Source organism: Corvus hawaiiensis, chromosome 9 (genome assembly GCF_020740725.1).
Source record: "Corvus hawaiiensis isolate bCorHaw1 chromosome 9, bCorHaw1.pri.cur, whole genome shotgun sequence".
Lineage (NCBI taxonomy): Eukaryota > Metazoa > Chordata > Aves > Passeriformes > Corvidae > Corvus > Corvus hawaiiensis.
The window spans coordinates 31,555,232-31,573,341 of record NC_063221.1 but is presented as its reverse complement, the minus strand read 5'-3'; the positions used below and the strand labels follow the sequence as shown (position 1 = coordinate 31,573,341).

Sequence of the window (18,110 nt, the reverse complement as noted above, 5' to 3'; positions counted from 1 at the left end):
CTATTGGCCACCCAGGGGCACCAGGGCTTGTTCTCCTGAGCAAACCCCACAGGCACCTTCTGGCTTTGGAGTCATGGAATGGTTTGGGTTAGGAGGGACCTTAAAGCCCATCCAGTGCCACCCCTGCCATGGCAGGAACACCTTCCACTATCCCAGGCTGCTCCAGCCTGGCCTTGGGCACTGCCAGGGATCCAGGGGCAGCCCCAGCTGCTCTGGGCACCCTGTGCCAGGGCCTGCCCACCCTCCCAGGGAACGATTCCTTCCCAATCTCCCATCCATCCCTGCCCTCTGGCAGTGGGAAGCCATTCCCCCTTCTCCTGCAACTCCATCCCTTGTCCAAAGTCCCTCTCCAGCTCTCTTGGACCCCTTTAGGCACTAAGGTCTCCCTGGATCCTTCTTCAGGCTGAAGAGCTTGGCTGCCTCCAGGCAGGAGCACACGGGTCCAGCACCTGGAGCAGCTGCTCCAGCTCCATGGAAAAGGCTCCACAAAGGTAAAAACCCTGCAGTTTTCATCTCCTGCCCCTCTGTTCTCCTCCCATCCTGCAATCCTAAAGCATGCAGCTGCACAGGATGCCCTCCTATGGAATAGGGCAGAGCAGAAAGCTTGGGAATGTGACCTGGCCCCCTCACACTTTCCCTGGAACACGTTTTTCAGGCTGAGGATGTTCTTGGCCAAAGTCCTGCCCCAAAGCCTTTGAACACAACAATTCACAGCCCTGTGCTTACCCCCCCCAACCTGTTCCATCACATTTATCTCAGTACTAAAAGTGGTTTGTGTTTGTAGTGAAGACACAGATCGGGATCATCCACAGGCAACCCAGAGCACTGGGCTCAGGTGGTCACATCCCAGCTTTCTTGTTTCACCTGGATTTTTGGTGGATTTGCTGTGCTGGCTTTATTAAATAGGTATCATTGCTTTGACTTGCACATTTTGTCCTCATGACTCAAACAGAATTTCAGCCAGAACCAGATTTTGACACAAAGAGGAGGTGCTGTTAATTTGGGGGAATTTCTACCTCAGTTTTTTGTAAGGGATAAAAGTAGGAAAAAAACAAAGCCAGGTATTAAAGCAGCTTTGGGTGGAGTTTCAGGAAAATTGTTGCTGTGTTTCCTAGGCTACAGTACAGAGATTCTATCTGCAGCCAGGCATGGTGCTGCAGCCTAAAAGGAGTAACAAGAGCCAGTCCTAAACCTGCATTAGGGACCAGAGCAAGCAGCTTTTGGAGCATTTTGTCACCGTTTGGGATGAGGATCTGCTGAGCAGGACTGCATCAGGAACTGGCATCAGGCACAAATCCAGACCTGTTTAACAGCACAGCTGTCCCATCTCACACCAGCAGCTCCCCTCTGGCTTTGCCAGTGTGAATTTGGGGCTGAGGCTGTATCTCAGCAGCTTCCCTGACACACCCACACATTGTTCTCTGGGAACAGGATGTTAGAAAATTAACAGTGGAATGAAGGATTTTTTTTTTTTGGTGGGTTTGTCTTTCTGTTTTAAAAAGATGAAAAGATTATTTTCAAGAAAATGAGACATGTTTTATAAACATCCTCTTCTCAAACCTATTGTCTCACCCCAGGAATCCTGAAATTCGTTGTAAACACATTAGATCTTCACAATCTTCCACATGGAGAGAAAACCTAAATCCAAGGCATTTGCATTTTAACTTTCTGTGCTTGTGCCCCAAAACAGCTGTTTGATATGAAACCCAGTGAAGTATGAATATGCCAAAACTTCTAATCCTAATATAAAACAGTGCCAAACATAAAATCATAGAATCCCAGAATGGTCTGGGTTGGAAGGAACCTTAAGGCCCATCTCATTCCACTCCTGCCATGGGCAGGGACACCTCCCACTATCCCAGGCTGCTCCAAGCCCTGTCCAAACTGGCCTTGGGCACTTTCAGGAACGGGGAATATGCAGGAGGATGCTGCAAGACTCCTCAGCTGATGTTCTTGGAATAAGTCCTGATGACAAATGCATCCTATCCCAGCCAGCTGCAGCAGCACTGCGTTGTTTATTTTTCATTTGATGGAGTTGCTGCCCTTTCCTCATTTTGCCAGAGGATGGTAAAATCCGGCCCTTGCCAACCTTATCCTCTGTCCAGTCACACAAAGTCTCCCTGTATCAAGGCCTGAAGCTCAGGAACTGGCTGAGCCTTTGGTAGCAAAAGCACCATTCCATAAACCCAAGGAAAGTCACGTGGAATGCGAGGGTATTTCCTCATTCTCTCCAAAGTGCTTTAATTCCTGGTCTTTTCGTCTCTCTCTGGCTCTGCACAGCCTCTGAGCTGGTACCCTTTGGGACACTGATGGAGCTGCACTCACTGGAGCAGGCACAGGGCCAAGGTGTGGGAATTGTGTTACATAATCAGAGTATCCCCATGGAGATGGGCTGTTCCCTCCACCCTGCCATGGCACTGCCACTGTCACGCAAACCCAGGGAGCACTCAGAGCACAGAATTTGCCTTCCACAGATTCCTGGCAAGCAAATCTGCCACTCAATTTCACATCCATCTTTCCCATGTCTTTCATCATATCCTCATTACAAAAAACACCCAGAAAATCCCCAGTCTTGGGAACGGGAAAGCTCACAATGAGTATGGAAAATTCAGGGGGGTATTCTGAGATGCAGGATTTAGCCAGGACAGCTTTGTGCTCCATAAAATATCACCCATAATTGGTACTCTCAAAAAAACCATTCCTTGAGAAGCAAGGGCCACTTCCCCAGGATTCCAGTAAGGCACATCATCCATATGCAAATGTGCCAGCAGTAATTAAATGAACCTGCAGAAGCTGCAATTTTCCTTGGAAATCCTCCTTTCCCCCCACCACAGATTGGGGAAATAACTCAGCTATCAGACAGTTCAATCCTGCAATTTCCTCTTTCCTTCAAAAGAAAGGCGAGGCAGCAAGTGACACAAACAAGAAGGGAATGGCCACATCCAACAGTCCCTCGTGTGGATTCCAGCCCAAGGAAACGCTCCTTAAAATAAAAAGAGGGGAGGGAGCACATTTTTGTTAATATTCAACACACTGCACTCCCTTGGCCTGTGCCAGAGTGAGAATGTGAAGTAAGAAAACATTGGCAAGGCCCAGCAAGAGCCAGGCTTGCACAAGCAGAGGCTGCCTTACTTCCTTGGAGCCTGGTGCCATTGTTGGTGTTCCGGAGGAGCTGGAAAGCCTTCTGGAAGCCCAGGGCGTGCTGCGTGGAGCTGTCGGACGCCTTGATGCTGCTGACAAAGGTGGACATCTTCCTCTTGGTCTCACTGGTGGCAGGGGACAGGAAGGTCTTGTAGCACTGGTCCAGGGAGCACGTCCGCACTGCATCCGCCACCGTCAGCACCGAGATCTGCCCGGGGAACAGAGTCCATGGCATCACCTTCCCAGGAGGGGGCTTTACACACCCACACACAACACACTGAGAGGCCAACTGAAGGGATTCCGTGGGTTTAGAAGTTGATCGTTGCAAAAGAAATGCTTGGGGGGTAAATCTGTCCAATTTCAAAAGGATTATGGGGAGTTTAAGGGAAAGAGACTTCGGTCTTTGTTTCTCAGCAGAGTCAGCTTCGCTCTGCTCTCATACAATGGTTAATGTACTGCCCTGGGAAGGGAGAACTCACAGGGAAATTTTCAGGAGCATTTTCAGGAAAGCCTGGAGAGCCCAGAGAAAAGTGGAGTGCACAGAGAAATTAAAAAAAAAAACAAAACCAAACAACCCCTCTAAGGACTGCTCCCAGCAAAGCTTTTTGTTGTTTCAGTCAGAGCACGGCGACTCTGACATCAGCTTTTCCTGTAAATAAGTTAATGCAAGTGTTACCACCATGCCTTAATGACATCTAACACACCAGGCTCATTAACTGAGTGACAAACTTCATTAGGGAGCATGGCTGAGGCAAGACAGTCACAGAATTAAGCAGTAATTAGATACCTGTGTAGCAGGTTCTATAACCAAGGAATATGTGTTTTAAATTTATTCTCTATATTAACATCAACCCTTCTGACACTTAAATTTAAGTGCTCTTAATTCTGCTGAACTGTAAGATTGCTTTACCATATTAAATCTCTCTAAAAGCACAAAGCTACAAGTGGTTTTCCCACACTACTCATGAGAAAAGGCAAAGATTATCATCAGCTGTTCTTCAATTTGATTTAGCTGAAACTCTTCCTACTCACAAAAGAAAACCAAAAGAGAAAGATTGATCAAGGTCCCATCAGTAGAGAGTTACTAAAAGCAAAGACCAAACTGGAGACTTCTTAAAGAAGCATCTTAGGGTCCCTGGTTGTCTGTACTGAAAACAATCACAGGTTAAGTGACTTTCTCACTGTCAAGTGAGTACCAGTGACAGAGCAAGAAATCAAACCCAGATTTCTCAGCCCTTTGCTGGTACCGTAATTATCTGTGGACACTTCCAAACACTAATTACACTTCAGCTTACCCGAGTACTGCAGGAGAATAAATAATTCCCACTTTCACAGAGAAAAAGAGAGGCTCAGAGATAAAATGAGTTGCTCAAAGCAGTCTAGGATGTGAGAAGGTGTCATGCTTGGAGCGTGGTTCTTCTTCCTGCTGGCCATCACCGAAGCCTCTGCTGAGATGGAGGAGCCTTTCAACATTGCTCAGGTTCAAGATTTTGCCTTAGATCAGTGGGATTTCACTTTTTCCCAGCCTGAAGATCCCCAAATGTTTCCCCTGCAGCAGAAAGGCTCCAGGAACGAGCTCAAGGCTCTGCCACCCCTCGCAGGCAGCTCCCAGATCCACAGGAATCCATGGACTGAAAACACCACTTTGGGTGAGAACCAAAAACCAAGGGAAAGCTGCTCCTTGCCTGGAGAAACCTCACCTTGTCGTGCTCATCTATGGAGCTGAGGATCACCTGGGCAGCATCCTTGGCAATCTGGAGCTGTGTCTCTGTGACAGAGGCTCCGTGGTCCACGATGACCACGATGTGCTTGGACTGAGGGCGAACGGTCGAGACGTAGACGGGCCTGAGGAGGAACAAGAGCCAAACCACCCTCATCAGGCACCCTGTCATCCCCACTGAAATGCTCACAAGGGAAAAGAGGCAGGAATTAAACAACCCAAGCAAACAACCACGAAGAAACAATGAATTACAACAGGAATTTTTGCCCTAATGAAAACCTGTACCAGGAAAGGCCACCTGAGAAGGTGAATATGCAGAAATGCCCCTCACTTTCTGGATTTTTTACCCTAAACTCAGTTCTTCTCTCTGTGTCACAGCACATGCTTTCAGGAATAAACCCCTCTGCTTACAGAGCAGCAGTGTTTGGGATCACTTTGCAGCAGCTCCCACCAAGGTGTGAATGAAGCTCTGACAAGCAAGAAATGCATCCTGGTAAACCCTGGCTGCGGGGAACTTCACCCACACGAGAACTGAGCACAGTAATGGGGGATGTGCTGGTGCCACGACAAGTAAAGGCCTGAGCAGCTGCAGGGAGCTGATCAGCCCAGGGTGTTTGGGTTGTTGTAAGAAGGCTTCTGGCCAAGGCAGGGCTTTCCCTCGGTGCCCTGGAATGACTCTCACCCGGGTCATGCTCCACAAGCCCTTGGATCTGCCCAGTTTTACATCCCAAAGTGAGCTACCACCAGTGAGGACTCTCGGTGCTGCCATGTGTCTGTGCTAACACCAAAAAACTTCTTTTCAGGGAAGTGTTTTCAGATCCAGCCCAATACTGAGAGATGTGTGAAAGAGTTCACAGGCTCTCACTGAGGTTTCAGCCTGGAATAAATTAGGAAGATCCTCAGCACGGAGGAAGGATTAAAAATAAAATGGCAAGTTTCTCTTTCCTCTTTAGCCCAGACACAAAACTAGTCACAGTCAAGTGAGAGTTTTGGGATCTAAATTTTATTGTATCAAAGGCAGCCACAGAAATCTTATTAAGAGGAAAGAAAATGCAGAAGATTTGAGACAAGGCACTGCAGTAAACAACTGGCACAGATCAGGTCTTAACTGTAAAACACCCTACAGCTCTACCCTGGATTAATACCTGCAACTGAAATAGGGCCTTTGATCTTCAAAGCACTGAAGCATTAATTAATTAATTCACCCAACCTACCCTCTGAAGTAAATATTACCAAAAAGAGATCCCTTATTTAGCCACGGAGGAACTATGACCCAGACTAAGTGATTTGGATAAAATCATTGATGCTTTTAGTGCCAAAGTTCTGAGCAGGACTGGGGCAGCCCAGCTCTCACCTCTTCACACCACACCTTCCCAAGGGCCCAGAAAACTCAGCTGAGCTCAGGACTTTGTGCTTTGATGACACACCAAAGATACCATCAGTAAACTTTTGACTGCTCAACCCTGACAGGAAACCAAACCTTCCTTAGTGTCCCCAAAAGGTTCCTGGGTATGCTGCTGCTTCCCCTGCACAGACTGATTAACTGGTACAATTAATTAATGTGTGACCAGAGATACTAAAGCCACTGCACCTTCCCACCTACACCAATCCCATGGTACTGAAAGAAAAAACATGGAAAAATACTGCACGTCACATTCTTGGCTTCATGTCCAGAGAACAGAAATCCCTGTGCAGGAAACCCTGCCATCAGCTGATCCTTAATTTTTCCTTTCTTATTTTAGTGGAAGGAAATTTTCACTGCTGCTTCCCTACTATCCATAATGTGCCACCCAAACCTGGGGAAAAATGCTCCTTTCCAGTCTTTCATCCTTCCCCTCCCTCCCCAAAGTGATGCACCTGCCAAAGCAGTAGGATATGTGTCCACTGCTTTGTTAACAGGGGTCAAGTATGAGTCAAATTGAAGTCAGATTCTGCCTGCAGGCTGACCAACAATTTCCAAGTGACTGCTATTTATAAGTGATTTAATTCGGGAGAGGTGAGGAACCTGTATGGAATTTTAGTCTCGTTTCTTAGAAGTGAACCTGTGCTTTAAAAAAACGACCCTAAGAAAACCCAAGGGACTCCATTAGAAGTTACTCGTGAATGTTGTCAGCTCGGCAAAGCACAAGACTGAATGAAATCAGGGCTTGAGGAATCCAATGTTAATGCTTTTCCCAGGAATCTGGAAGGAGGCAAATCCTACCTGCTGCGGTGTTCGTAGCTGCCTTTGCACCGGAACTTGTGGGCTGGGAACACGGTGAAAATCCCCTCTTCTGAGCTGAAATATTGCCACTTAATTCCTGGGTTAGACTTCAGGTTATCAGCCAGGACTGCAGGGTGGAGAGGGAAAATGAAGCAGAGTTACAAAGGCAGCCCAGACTCGGACATTTCATCACTCATGGCCTCGCTCGTGGTGTTTGGAGGAGAACAACCAGGGCCCAATGTGAAACACAAACTGCTCTGCTTAGGATGGGTAAAACTCACTGGTCAAACCCCACTGACTTGCAAATAGTTCAAGTCTTTTGGAAACTCAGCACTGGATTTGACAGACTTTGTTTAAAGTGTGATGACACTTCCGGAATCTCTGAAGTACACCCAGGTCCCGGGAAGGCAAGGCTGGAGCAAGGAAGGAAGAGATTAAGGCAATTATATATGATATATATACACCCCTACATCTACCTGTAACAATAAACACATGGTCAACATCCTTTCCATAAAGGAAAAAAAACTTCATGTTAAAAGATCCTGCTCTTTTTGGTGGAGTAACACCAAAATATTAAACAGGTCTGGTGCTCACAGCTCCAACCTGTTGCCATCACCTATTCTGATTTCTGTTTAAAAATCTCTGCATGAACATCTAGCAAAAGTAGTTTTCCATGAAAATGCGAGTTAAGGACAAACTCACGGTGCAGAAATAGATGAGAAGGTTAAAAAAATAGGGAGAATCTTTTTTTTTTTCAGGGAAAACACAGCACACTCCCTCTAAGGGTCATGCAGTGGCCACACTCTCCAAGTGCCAAGTGGTGGCTCCATGCTGGTCCCACCCTTCCTCACCCTGAGCATCTCCATCACTTTCTTGTTTTCAAAATCATGGAATCACAGGATCATTGAGGTTGGAAAAGACCTTCAAGTCCAGTCTGTGACTGATTCCCACCTTGTCCCCAGCCCAGAGCACCGAATGCCACGGCCAGGCCTTCCTTGGACACCCCCAGGGACGGGGACTCCAAACCTCCCTTGGGCAGCCCCTGCCAAGGCCTGAGCACCCTTTCCATGGGGAAATTCCTCCTGATAAGCTCATAAAATTCAGAGGGAAGGGTAATAACAGCTCTTAGCAGCGATACTGCAACTTCCCTCCAAGTCCCTCAGGACGCTGAGGAGTGATCATTAATTACTCATTGCATGGACAAAAAGGTACAACAAAGAAGGTCAGTGACATGCTCCCAAGCTCTGCAGTCCAGCAGGAGCTGAGCTCAGGATACAACCACGGTGCAGAGCTCAAACCCTCCTGGAGTTCACAGGCCACACTCATTATCTTTAAAATGTGGTACTTTCTTATTAAAATAATCTCTAGGGAAGCACCAATTAACACGAGCAATGAAAGCTACTAAAAAACTACAGCTTGGCAATATGACCAACACTGACTGATTGACTGGTAAAAACCCTGGTAAAAGCACAAAACATCCCAAATCCAAAGAAGTGTTTAATGCACCGAGGGAAACCAACGGAATGTTCGGACATTGTGGAAATCTGGAGCATTCTGGGACAGCTGTGTTTGAGTCACCTGAGGCAGAGGTGGCACAGAATCCCTGAATGGTTTGGGTTGGAAAGGACCTTAAAGATCATCCTGTTCCAACCTCCTGCTGTGGGCAGGGAACAGATCCCAAGAGCATAGGGAAGGGAACAGATCCATTGGGCATTGGGAAGGGAACAGATCCCACGGGCACTGGGAAGGGAACAGATCCATTGGGCATTGGGAAGGGAACAGATCCCACGGGCACTGGGAAGGGAACAGATCCCACGGGCACTGGGAAGGGAACAGATCCATTGGGCATTGGGAAGGGAACAGATCCTATGGGCACTGGGAAGGGAACAGATCCCACGGGCACTGGGAAGGGAACAGATCCTATGGGCACTGGGAAGGGAACAGATCCCGCAGGCATTGGGAAGGGAACAGATCCCACGGGCACTGGGAAGGGAACAGATCCCACGGGCACTGGGAAGGGAACAGATCCCACGGGCACTGGGAAGGGAACAGATCCATTGGGCATTGGGAAGGGAACAGATCCTGTAGGCATTGGGAGGGAACAGATCCTATGGGCACTGGGAAGGGAACAGATCCATTGGGCACTGGGAAGGGAACAGATCCTATGGGCACTGGGAAGGGAACAGATCCTATGGGCACTGGGAAGGGAACAGATCCCACGGGCACTGGGAAGGGAACAGATCCTGTAGGCACTGGGAAGGGAACAGATCCTGTGGGCACTGGGAAGGGAACAGATCCCACGGGCACTGGGAAGGGAACAGATCCCACGGGCACTGGGAAGGGAACAGATCCCACGGGCACTGGGAAGGGAACAGATCCCACGGGCACTGGGAAGGGAACAGATCCATTGGGCATTGGGAAGGGAACAGATCCCACGGGCACTGGGAAGGGAACAGATCCCACGGGCACTGGGAAGGGAACAGATCCTGTGGGCACTGGGAAGGGAACAGATCCCACGGGCACTGGGAAGGGAACAGATCCAGTGGGCACTGGGAAGGGAACAGATCCCGCAGGCATTGGGATTTCTGCCTCATAGTGCAGTGGGAATGTCCCACGGACCTTGTCTGCTCTCCCTCCAGCCTGGAGAGATGAAGGGATTGATGTCCATCCCATGGAACCACCAACTTTGCCACACCAGTGATCTAAGTCCCTTAAAACAGAAGGAAAATGCTCCCAGGAGAGAGGGAATGGGAGGTCATTAGCATGGGAAGCACAAACCCCTCAGCACCACAGCATTAACAGGATTATTCTCCACTCAGGGCAGAACATCCTCTCTACTTGCAGCAGACTGAAAATAAAATCTGGCTGTTTGGTATCTTTAGTTCTTACCTAGCAAATAAAGGGGATCACATCAGCTTAAAATGCACAAAAAAGGGAAGACATTTCCTTGCCATTTCTCTTTTCAGGTTCTTTGACTGCACAACTCGGAGAACTGCAGAGGGGGGCTCTGATTTCCAGTGCTTCACCTTTTGCTCAGCATTTCCCTTCAGCACTCCCTCAGGACTGGCACTGAAAATAGCCCAGTTTCACCTCCTGCATCTCCTCCATTATCAAATATGCCAATATTTGGGTTGGAAAGGACTGCAGGGCACATTCAAACCGTAGCCAGACACTCTACAACCAAATACCCACACTGAGGATAGTCTGAGTTCCACATCCTCCACACTTTAGCACTTACTCAAGTTTCCCAGACTGGCTGTGGCCACGATGTTCTCTCCACACTCGGCTCAGAGTAATTACCCTGCAAAAACCACTATCCCGGGCTTTCCCCACTCCTCTTTGCCACAGTATTTTACACTTCCCACAGTGCCTACAAATCCCACTGGGATCCCAGGCTGGGACTGCTGAGTTCTGTGCAAAAATGCAGCTTCTCATGAGAAGAATTCCCTGCCTTGATGGAGCAAGGACTACCAGAGATTCCTTTCCTCATCCCCCTCCAAAATCAAGTTTTTCTCTAAACTGCTGCTTCCTCCTGCAAGCAGAAGGGCCATGGGACCATAAAACATTTAAATCCTTCTTTTTATGTCCAGTCACCAGGATTTAATCGTTCTGGGGGTGAAGTTGTTTTGTATAAAGAGGCTGAAATTCTGGTATTGAAGTTTTTGTTGTGAGTTCCAGAACTTGAAAAATGTCATTTCAAAGTGGACATGTGAACACTCAGTTAAAGCCTGGATGAAATAACTTGCCCAGTCTCATTTTACCAAAAACATTACAATAAAGGAGTTCATCATTTAAAGGGTTTGGCTTTTTTTAATCCCTGCTATATTAAAGATAAACTTCTCATTCCTGCAAGGCCATGAGCTGTATTTATTTCCCCACGAGAGTATGTGGATTTAAAAGTGCTCATTTTCCCCATAAAACAATTGGTTTTGAAACTCAAGCTCTGCTGTTCTCCTCTTCACACAGTTGTGCTCATGTTTCCTCCAGCGAGTGTTAGTTCAGTAACACCCTCCCCAGGGACCACCAATTTTATCCTAACTCTGCTTTTTCCCCCCTTTTTTTTTCTTTTTCCTATGGCCATAGCAGACAATCTCCCTGCAGATAAGCCATGGCTGAAAAATCCAGACTTCTTCTCTTTAAGCACGTTCTTATTTTCCATCCACTCAAGCTCTAAGAATGCCCTGCAGATACTTCCTCAAGTCTTGGTCCTTGCCAGGACACACAGTAGATGAATTTTTTTCAGCCTAAACCTCACCTACCCCAAACTTTCTACGCCCTCAGTGCCTGTAGTTTATTCCCACCTCCTCCTCCCAGAAAACCTGCCCTTGGAAAGGTTATTCCATCAGAGGACCCCAGTAAAAAGCTGATTGTGAGATGAGCTGCCTGCCCAGCCCAAAGCTAAAGGTTAAATCTGTCAGAAAACCTCAGAGCCCCTGGCAGGGCCTGAAGGGGCTCCAGGAGAGCTGCAGAGGGACTGGGGACAAGGCATGGAGGGACAGGACACAGGGAATGGCTTCCCAGTGCCAGAGGGGAGGGATAGGTGGGATTTTGGGAAGGAATTGTTCCCTGGGAGGGTGGGCAGGCCCTGGCACAGGGTGCCCAGAGCAGCTGGGGCTGCCCCTGGATCCCTGGCAGTGCCCAAGGCCAGGCTGGACATTGGGACTTGGAGCAGGCCTGGCACAGTGGGAGGTGTCCCTGCCCATGGAACAGGGGTGGCACTGGGTGGGCTTTGAGGTTCCTCCCAACCCAAACCATCCTGGGATTCTGTGATTATGATCCTCTGCATTAATGAGTGGATGGAATGATTCTGCTTTTCTAAAGTGAGCATCACCACTAAACAAAGACCCAGCCTTGATCCCACACTTCATGGAAGAAGCAAAGAACCCCAGAAATCTTTGTGGAATCCCTTAATTCCGGACACAGATTGGGAATAAAAGTGGCCAACTGCCCACAAACTGGCATTGCCAGGTCACTCCAAAACTATCTGACCCCAAATCCTGCTGCAGACTGGAAAAGTTGGAAAGCATGGACATGACAGCATTTGAAATGCTCATTGTCTCTAATTATAAATATCTCACAAGGCAAAAAGGACTTTTAGGAAGAAAGCCCTGTGTGACAGAGTTTATAAAACTTCAAAGGGAATGCGATATGATAACACTTAGCACTTCTAGATACCACTTTACATCTTCAAAGCACAGCCAAACCATTAACTAATTAATCTTCAAAGAACAGCACAAACAGGCAGGGGGAAAAAAAAAGGAACTACTGAACATTGCTCATTATAAAAGGGTTTCTTACAGCCCTCCTCTTTAGCATTACACTTGCCAAGCTGCCGACCTCGGATCTCATCCCACAAAAGCCAGGGAAGTTTAATTTTCAGTTCTCCTCTGACAAGTCCCTCCATTAAAAACCTTCATGGTGAAGAAACAGCACAAAGAAATGTGTTTACTGCACAAGTGAAGACATCTTCTAACTCTCCAGACAGATTTGATCCAGGATTTTCCAAGTCAAACTTGCAGCTCCTGTGTTGTCACCAGAAAGAAAAGCTCTGCAGCTCAACCACAATTAACATTCTGCTGGTGGCATGAGCCAGGACAGAGCTCTGCTCAATCCTTAGGACTCTGAAGGGAAAAGAAGTAAAAAACTCATTCATTTTAAGGAATGGGACCAGATTCCTCAATTAAAAGGATTTGGAAGGAGGGGAATTAACTCTTCTGCTCAAAATACCTCCCAACCATTTAAACTCAGCCAAAAATCAGTTTAAAATACAGCAATTTAAGGAACATGACCAAGGCATTCCACATTCTGGACTCAATGATCCCTTCCAACCCTGGGTATTTTATGATTCTAATATTTTAAATGATCAACACCTCGAATAAAACAGACAAAATTTATTGGGCAACTTGGTGCCATCTCTGCATATTTCTGGGGAGGAGCACTCTGCCAGAGCTGCCTGACTTGGAACAGACATTTCAGCACTTCGAAGGATGAGAAGGAGAAAGATTTACTGGTTCCCTGTTTATCCAAAAGGAAAAAAACCTCCAGACGAACCTGATAACATAATGCATTGGCTCTGGGGAAGATTTAATAAATGAAACACTGTTCAGAGTGGTGAGGACAGATCTCTTCATCTAACTACCCAAAGCCTCTGCCTCCATCTGGAGAATAAAGACTTTCTCCTTATCTATTTTGTACTAATGGCTAAAAGTAATCCAGATGCAAAACTCCAACCAAGATAAAACAGAATCTTTTTAAAAACTTAAAAAACATTGAAAAAGCTACCTAGTATCAAGAAAAAACAGTGGTAAAAGCATTCTTTTTAAAAGGCTCAGAAGAGACACATCCATCTCTTTCTCCCTCCCCTAAGATTAATGTTTATTTTAATAAAAAACCCAGTAATACTGGAAAAAACCAGATTTGAATGTTCCAGGAGCTCCATCACCCTTCTGAACACCCTGCTCAGGGTGGAATTTGGGCTTGCTGTCCACACCAAGGGCTCTCCCAGGCTCTGCTCCCGTGGGTTTGCCAGAGCCTGCGGTGCAAATTCCATTCCCTTCCAACACCTCCAACTTCACCACTCCAATCCCACTTTTTATACTGAGCATGGAGCAGGCCAAGATTAACATTTCCAGAACTGAGAGCGAGGTCGAAAAGAGCAGAGCTGAAATTAATGTTTTGCCAGGAGCTTTTTATAGGCAGGATGATTTAAACTGCAGAACTCACATGGGAAAAGAGGGATACTCATGGGAATTCTGCCTTTGATGTTCAGAATGAAATGATCGACCCATTCAGGAAGACAACGATGAGAACACCCACATTTGTGTATCCACAATTTTTGGGGCTTTTAAAGCATAAAAATAAGTGAGGCAGAGGTAGAACTTAAACCCAAAGTGCAACAGATACTCCTCAGCAGCTCTGCATGAGGACACTTATGAGAGAAGAAAGAAAATGATGGGATTAGGGGAAATTATTTCCTATTTGATCCTTGTCTTCTTTCAGAGGTGGTTTTAGTTTAATGTGAGTATTGATAGATTTATTGAGAATTGGCTCCTCTGCAGAGCAAGGGCTCTGCCCTGAGTACCCTCAAAGGTAAGTGGTCCCAAAGAAAGATACAAGAGTTTCAAGCCACAGATGACACTTTTACGCCCCATTTCTAGGCTGACAGCGTGTTCCCAGCTGGGGGGATGCTGGGGCACTGAGAGCACTCCATTCCTCTAACCAAAACTGCTTTTCAAGACATTAAAAACCATTTAATGCCCCACTCCATTTCTATCCCAGCCTATCCTAAGCCAATTCTTGTCCCAACCCATGAATTCCTTTGGGAATCCAGGGCTGCCACTGGATGGGCTTTAAGGTCCTTCCAACCCAACCCCACCTGTGATGATCTCCCAGACTCAAACACAAGGACCAAGGACATTCCTTGGACCTCACCTACACAAAACTTCTCTCTTCACAAGGTGTACACCCAGCACCAACTTCTGTTTCTCAAATTAACCATTTCCATCCCTGCCTCAATCCTCTCTTTCCATCCCAATTCTCTCTTACAGACATTTCCTCCCTAATCAAACCTCCCCCAAGGCTGTTTTTGTAACAGGAGAGCCAGAGGAGAGTCTGCTGTCAATAAATCCCTGTTCTTACTCTCCCTCCAATTCCCTCTCCTCTCCTGCTGCCCTTTCCTGCCAATGCCATGTTTTGAAGGTTCTCCTTTCATCAGGAATCTTTCAAGCCAGAGGCAAGGGAAGAGGAGGCACTTGAGCCTCACTGCTGAGCCAGGACAGCAGGAACCTTGAACACCCACTCACACTGTTTTTGTGGGAATTCAAACCAGAAATTTAAATCATGTTTACAAGAAACTGCAACTTATTTGCTTTTCATCACTCAAAAATAAGGAACATTTCTTGAATACTTTTTTTAACCTCCAACTTCTGCAGTAGAAAAAGATTTAAATTCAATTTAAATAAAAACCATGAAGTGATTCATTCAATGCCTTGCTCTCACAATAGTGACTGTAAGCTTGCTTTCAAAAATTATTTTGATTAATTAACAACTGCATGCGATTTTAAACATTATTTTAATGAGCTGTTTGGGTTTGGTTTTTTGTAATAAAGAGATGAGTAAAACAAAGCTCAGCAAATCATAATGAGTGAACAAAGAGTGCCTGGCTTTAGGATGGAAAACACCACACAAATCACGGCATGTCAAGAAATCAGCCTGGCCAGCACCTGCATCCAAGATGTGGGATACAATGGATGGGATGGAAAAGAATCTATGGGGACTGTTCACTTTCCTTTTATATTTCATTAGAAATCCAGAAAGCAGAGCTATAAGAAGAGAAACAGTAAGGGAATTCATAAAAATTTGGGGTTCTTTCTCCCATTTGTTGCAAGATGGTGAGGGTGGAATGACAGGTCTGCCACTTCATCAGTCAAGTTAATAAAATAAATCAGACTTTTCTTCCACAAGAGCTCTGAAAATTAAAATAAAATAAATCCCAAGTCTGCTTTATTCCCCCTGAAGAATTAACAAACAACCCTCGCCCCAAAATGAAATCCACAACCAAAGTCTATTAATGGTCCCTAATTTACAACACCGAGCACCATAAAAAGTTGAAAAGTCAGATGGAACAGCTGGGCCAAAGTCTGACTGAACCCAACTGAAATCCCTGTATTAATCCACACTGATCAGGATGAAAAAAAAAAAAAAAAAAAAAAGAAAAGAAAGCCTTGCTGCACCAGAGGCCCAAAAGCTGAATTTTTCAGGGATAAGTCACGTGTATTTTGGTTCTAAGCATATTTCTAAGTCCTTAAACGTGTCGAGAAAATGCCCTGACAAGACAAAGAAAGGAAATATTTTAAGATGCCCTCATATTTGGTAGCTTTTGCATATCACTGCAAAGGCAGCCTCACATGAGCTGAACTCAGCTAAGAAGATCAGAGGAACTTCCCTGTGCGGCCCCTCCAGCAGCTGACACTGCTGATGCCAAAGCAGACAGGCCAGGAAGGAGAGTGCCTCAGAAAAAGAACTAAAAAGAAAGAAATAAAAAGTGCAGGAACCACAACAAAATTATCCATGGTAGGCTGGAATAAAATCTTCATGACATTTCTATAAAGTACTTAGACTAAGGGCATTACTTTAGGTATCAGCTTTCAATCATGAAGTCTCAAATTAAGAGCAGGGTGACAGTTGCAAGGAGAAATAAAAGCTTGTTGCTATGGCAATCAATGCAAATTCCCTGTGCCAAGGAAATGTTCGAGTCTAATGGGGAAAAAAACCCTACAAGAGAAGGAAAAAAACCCCCAAAGTAGAACTGTGCTGCTCACCAGAATTTAAGTCACGTCCAGGATTGAAGGCTCTGCTGTTGACAGTGGTCGAGAGTCTATCGCAGCTGATGGTTCTGGAAACGTTGGTGTTGAAATTCCCATCAAATCTGGAAAAATAACAAGAGGATCAGCAATCAAACTTGATTTATTAAACCTACATTTACAATGAAAACACAGCTTTTTCATATTTCAATGTAAATTGTTATTTGTAATAACACAGTGGTGTTGAAACTCCCATCAAATCTGGAAAAACAACAAGAGGATCAGTAATCAAACTTTACTTATTAAACCTGCATTTACAATGAAAACACAGATTCTTTATGTTTCAGTGTAAATAACTATTAATATTAAGACATTGGTGTTGAAATTCCCATCAAATCTGGAAAGATGACGACAGGATCAGCAATCAAATGTTACTTATTAAACCTACCTTTGCAATGGAAATTTAATTCTGCAATGTAAATAATTATCTGGGAAAATCCAACTTTATCTATCCTTTTTAAGAGGCATGGGGAAATTGTGGAACCCAAGCCTAGGGGGGATAAGCTCATTTGCTTCTGCTCTCTGCACTCATCTGTTGCATTTTCCCCCACAATAATCCTTGAAAGGTGGGACCATGAGAGTGGTGCTCGTTCAAGTAGATTTGAACAGCAGAGATTCCAGCTGGGGAACGTGCTCAGCATTCCAGTGCCACTGGAATCTGTTTCCCAACATTGGTTTCCTGTTGTGAAACCAATCCTTTTCTCACCAGAATCTTTCAGCAGTACCAGGAGCTCTTCTTTCTCTTTTGAAAAATGGCCTTGTGTGCAGAGGAATTTCTCTTTATGCCTTTATGAAAATCATCTGATCGAGATCCAGTTGCCCAAATGTGGCTGCCCCTGGATCCCTGGCACTGCTCAAGGCCAGGCTGGACATTGGGGCTTGGAGCAGCCTGGGACAGTGGGAGGTGTCCCTGCCATGGCAGGGGTGGCACTGGATGAGCTTTAAAATCCCTTCCAACCCAAACCATTCCATGATCCTGGGATTCCATGACAACAGAACAATTTTAAACCAATTTTCTGTACCAAAATTTGAGGATTTACACTCCAAACAGCAGAAGGAATCTGACAGTCTGAAGTTTTGTTGTATTTTGATTAGGTTGAATAATTCAAACACATTCATGACTCTAACACAAAAAGTATTCCAGTGCATAGTTCTAATAATAAAATTATAAAATAGCATTAAACCAATGCCTTGAAATTTAAATACAAAATATTTTAAAGGGTTGTAAATAACTGTGAACATTTCTGCAGCTTTTGAGGACCTAAATGCAGTTTTGTATCATTTACACAGGTCAATTTTATTGGATAAAATTTTTGTGACCTTGATTATTCAGGTGACATTTGACAGTGTGATTACTCTTGTAATTAAAAACCTATTTACTTCCTATCAAAGAGTTTTCCTACCACCAACCTATTCCTAAGAAATGATAAACCCAGGAAGTTCCAGCTCCTTAAACCAACATGGTGCCTGGTAGGGCTGGAAAACACTGATTTTCTGCTCCCATGTTTGCTGTAAGGGCTGGTTTAGAGTCACAGACAATAAAACAATTCCCTTCCAAACCATCCCCTTGAAACAACAATTAGCAGCAACAAACCCCACATGCAGCTGGAACCTGTTACCACGAGGAAATTTCAACTTATGACCACAGGAAGAGAGGCTTTTTTAAGCAAACTAAACCTCTCCT

General features: G+C 45.5%; 1 protein-coding gene across 2 annotated transcripts in view; it reads right to left on the bottom strand.

Moving 5' to 3' along the window:
* The window catches only part of CACHD1 (cache domain containing 1), a 90,390-nt gene that overhangs the window by 25,512 nt on the left and 46,768 nt on the right, over window positions 1–18,110 (bottom strand). For both annotated transcript variants that reach the window (XM_048312285.1, XM_048312284.1), the window contains exons 4-7: window positions 16,385–16,491; window positions 7,065–7,191; window positions 4,842–4,986; window positions 3,133–3,349 (exon numbers count right to left, since the gene is read on the bottom strand). In XM_048312285.1, coding sequence (XP_048168242.1) covers window positions 3,133–3,349; window positions 4,842–4,986; window positions 7,065–7,191; window positions 16,385–16,491 — 596 coding nt within the window. The remainder of the gene's footprint in view (window positions 1–3,132; window positions 3,350–4,841; window positions 4,987–7,064; window positions 7,192–16,384; window positions 16,492–18,110) is intronic.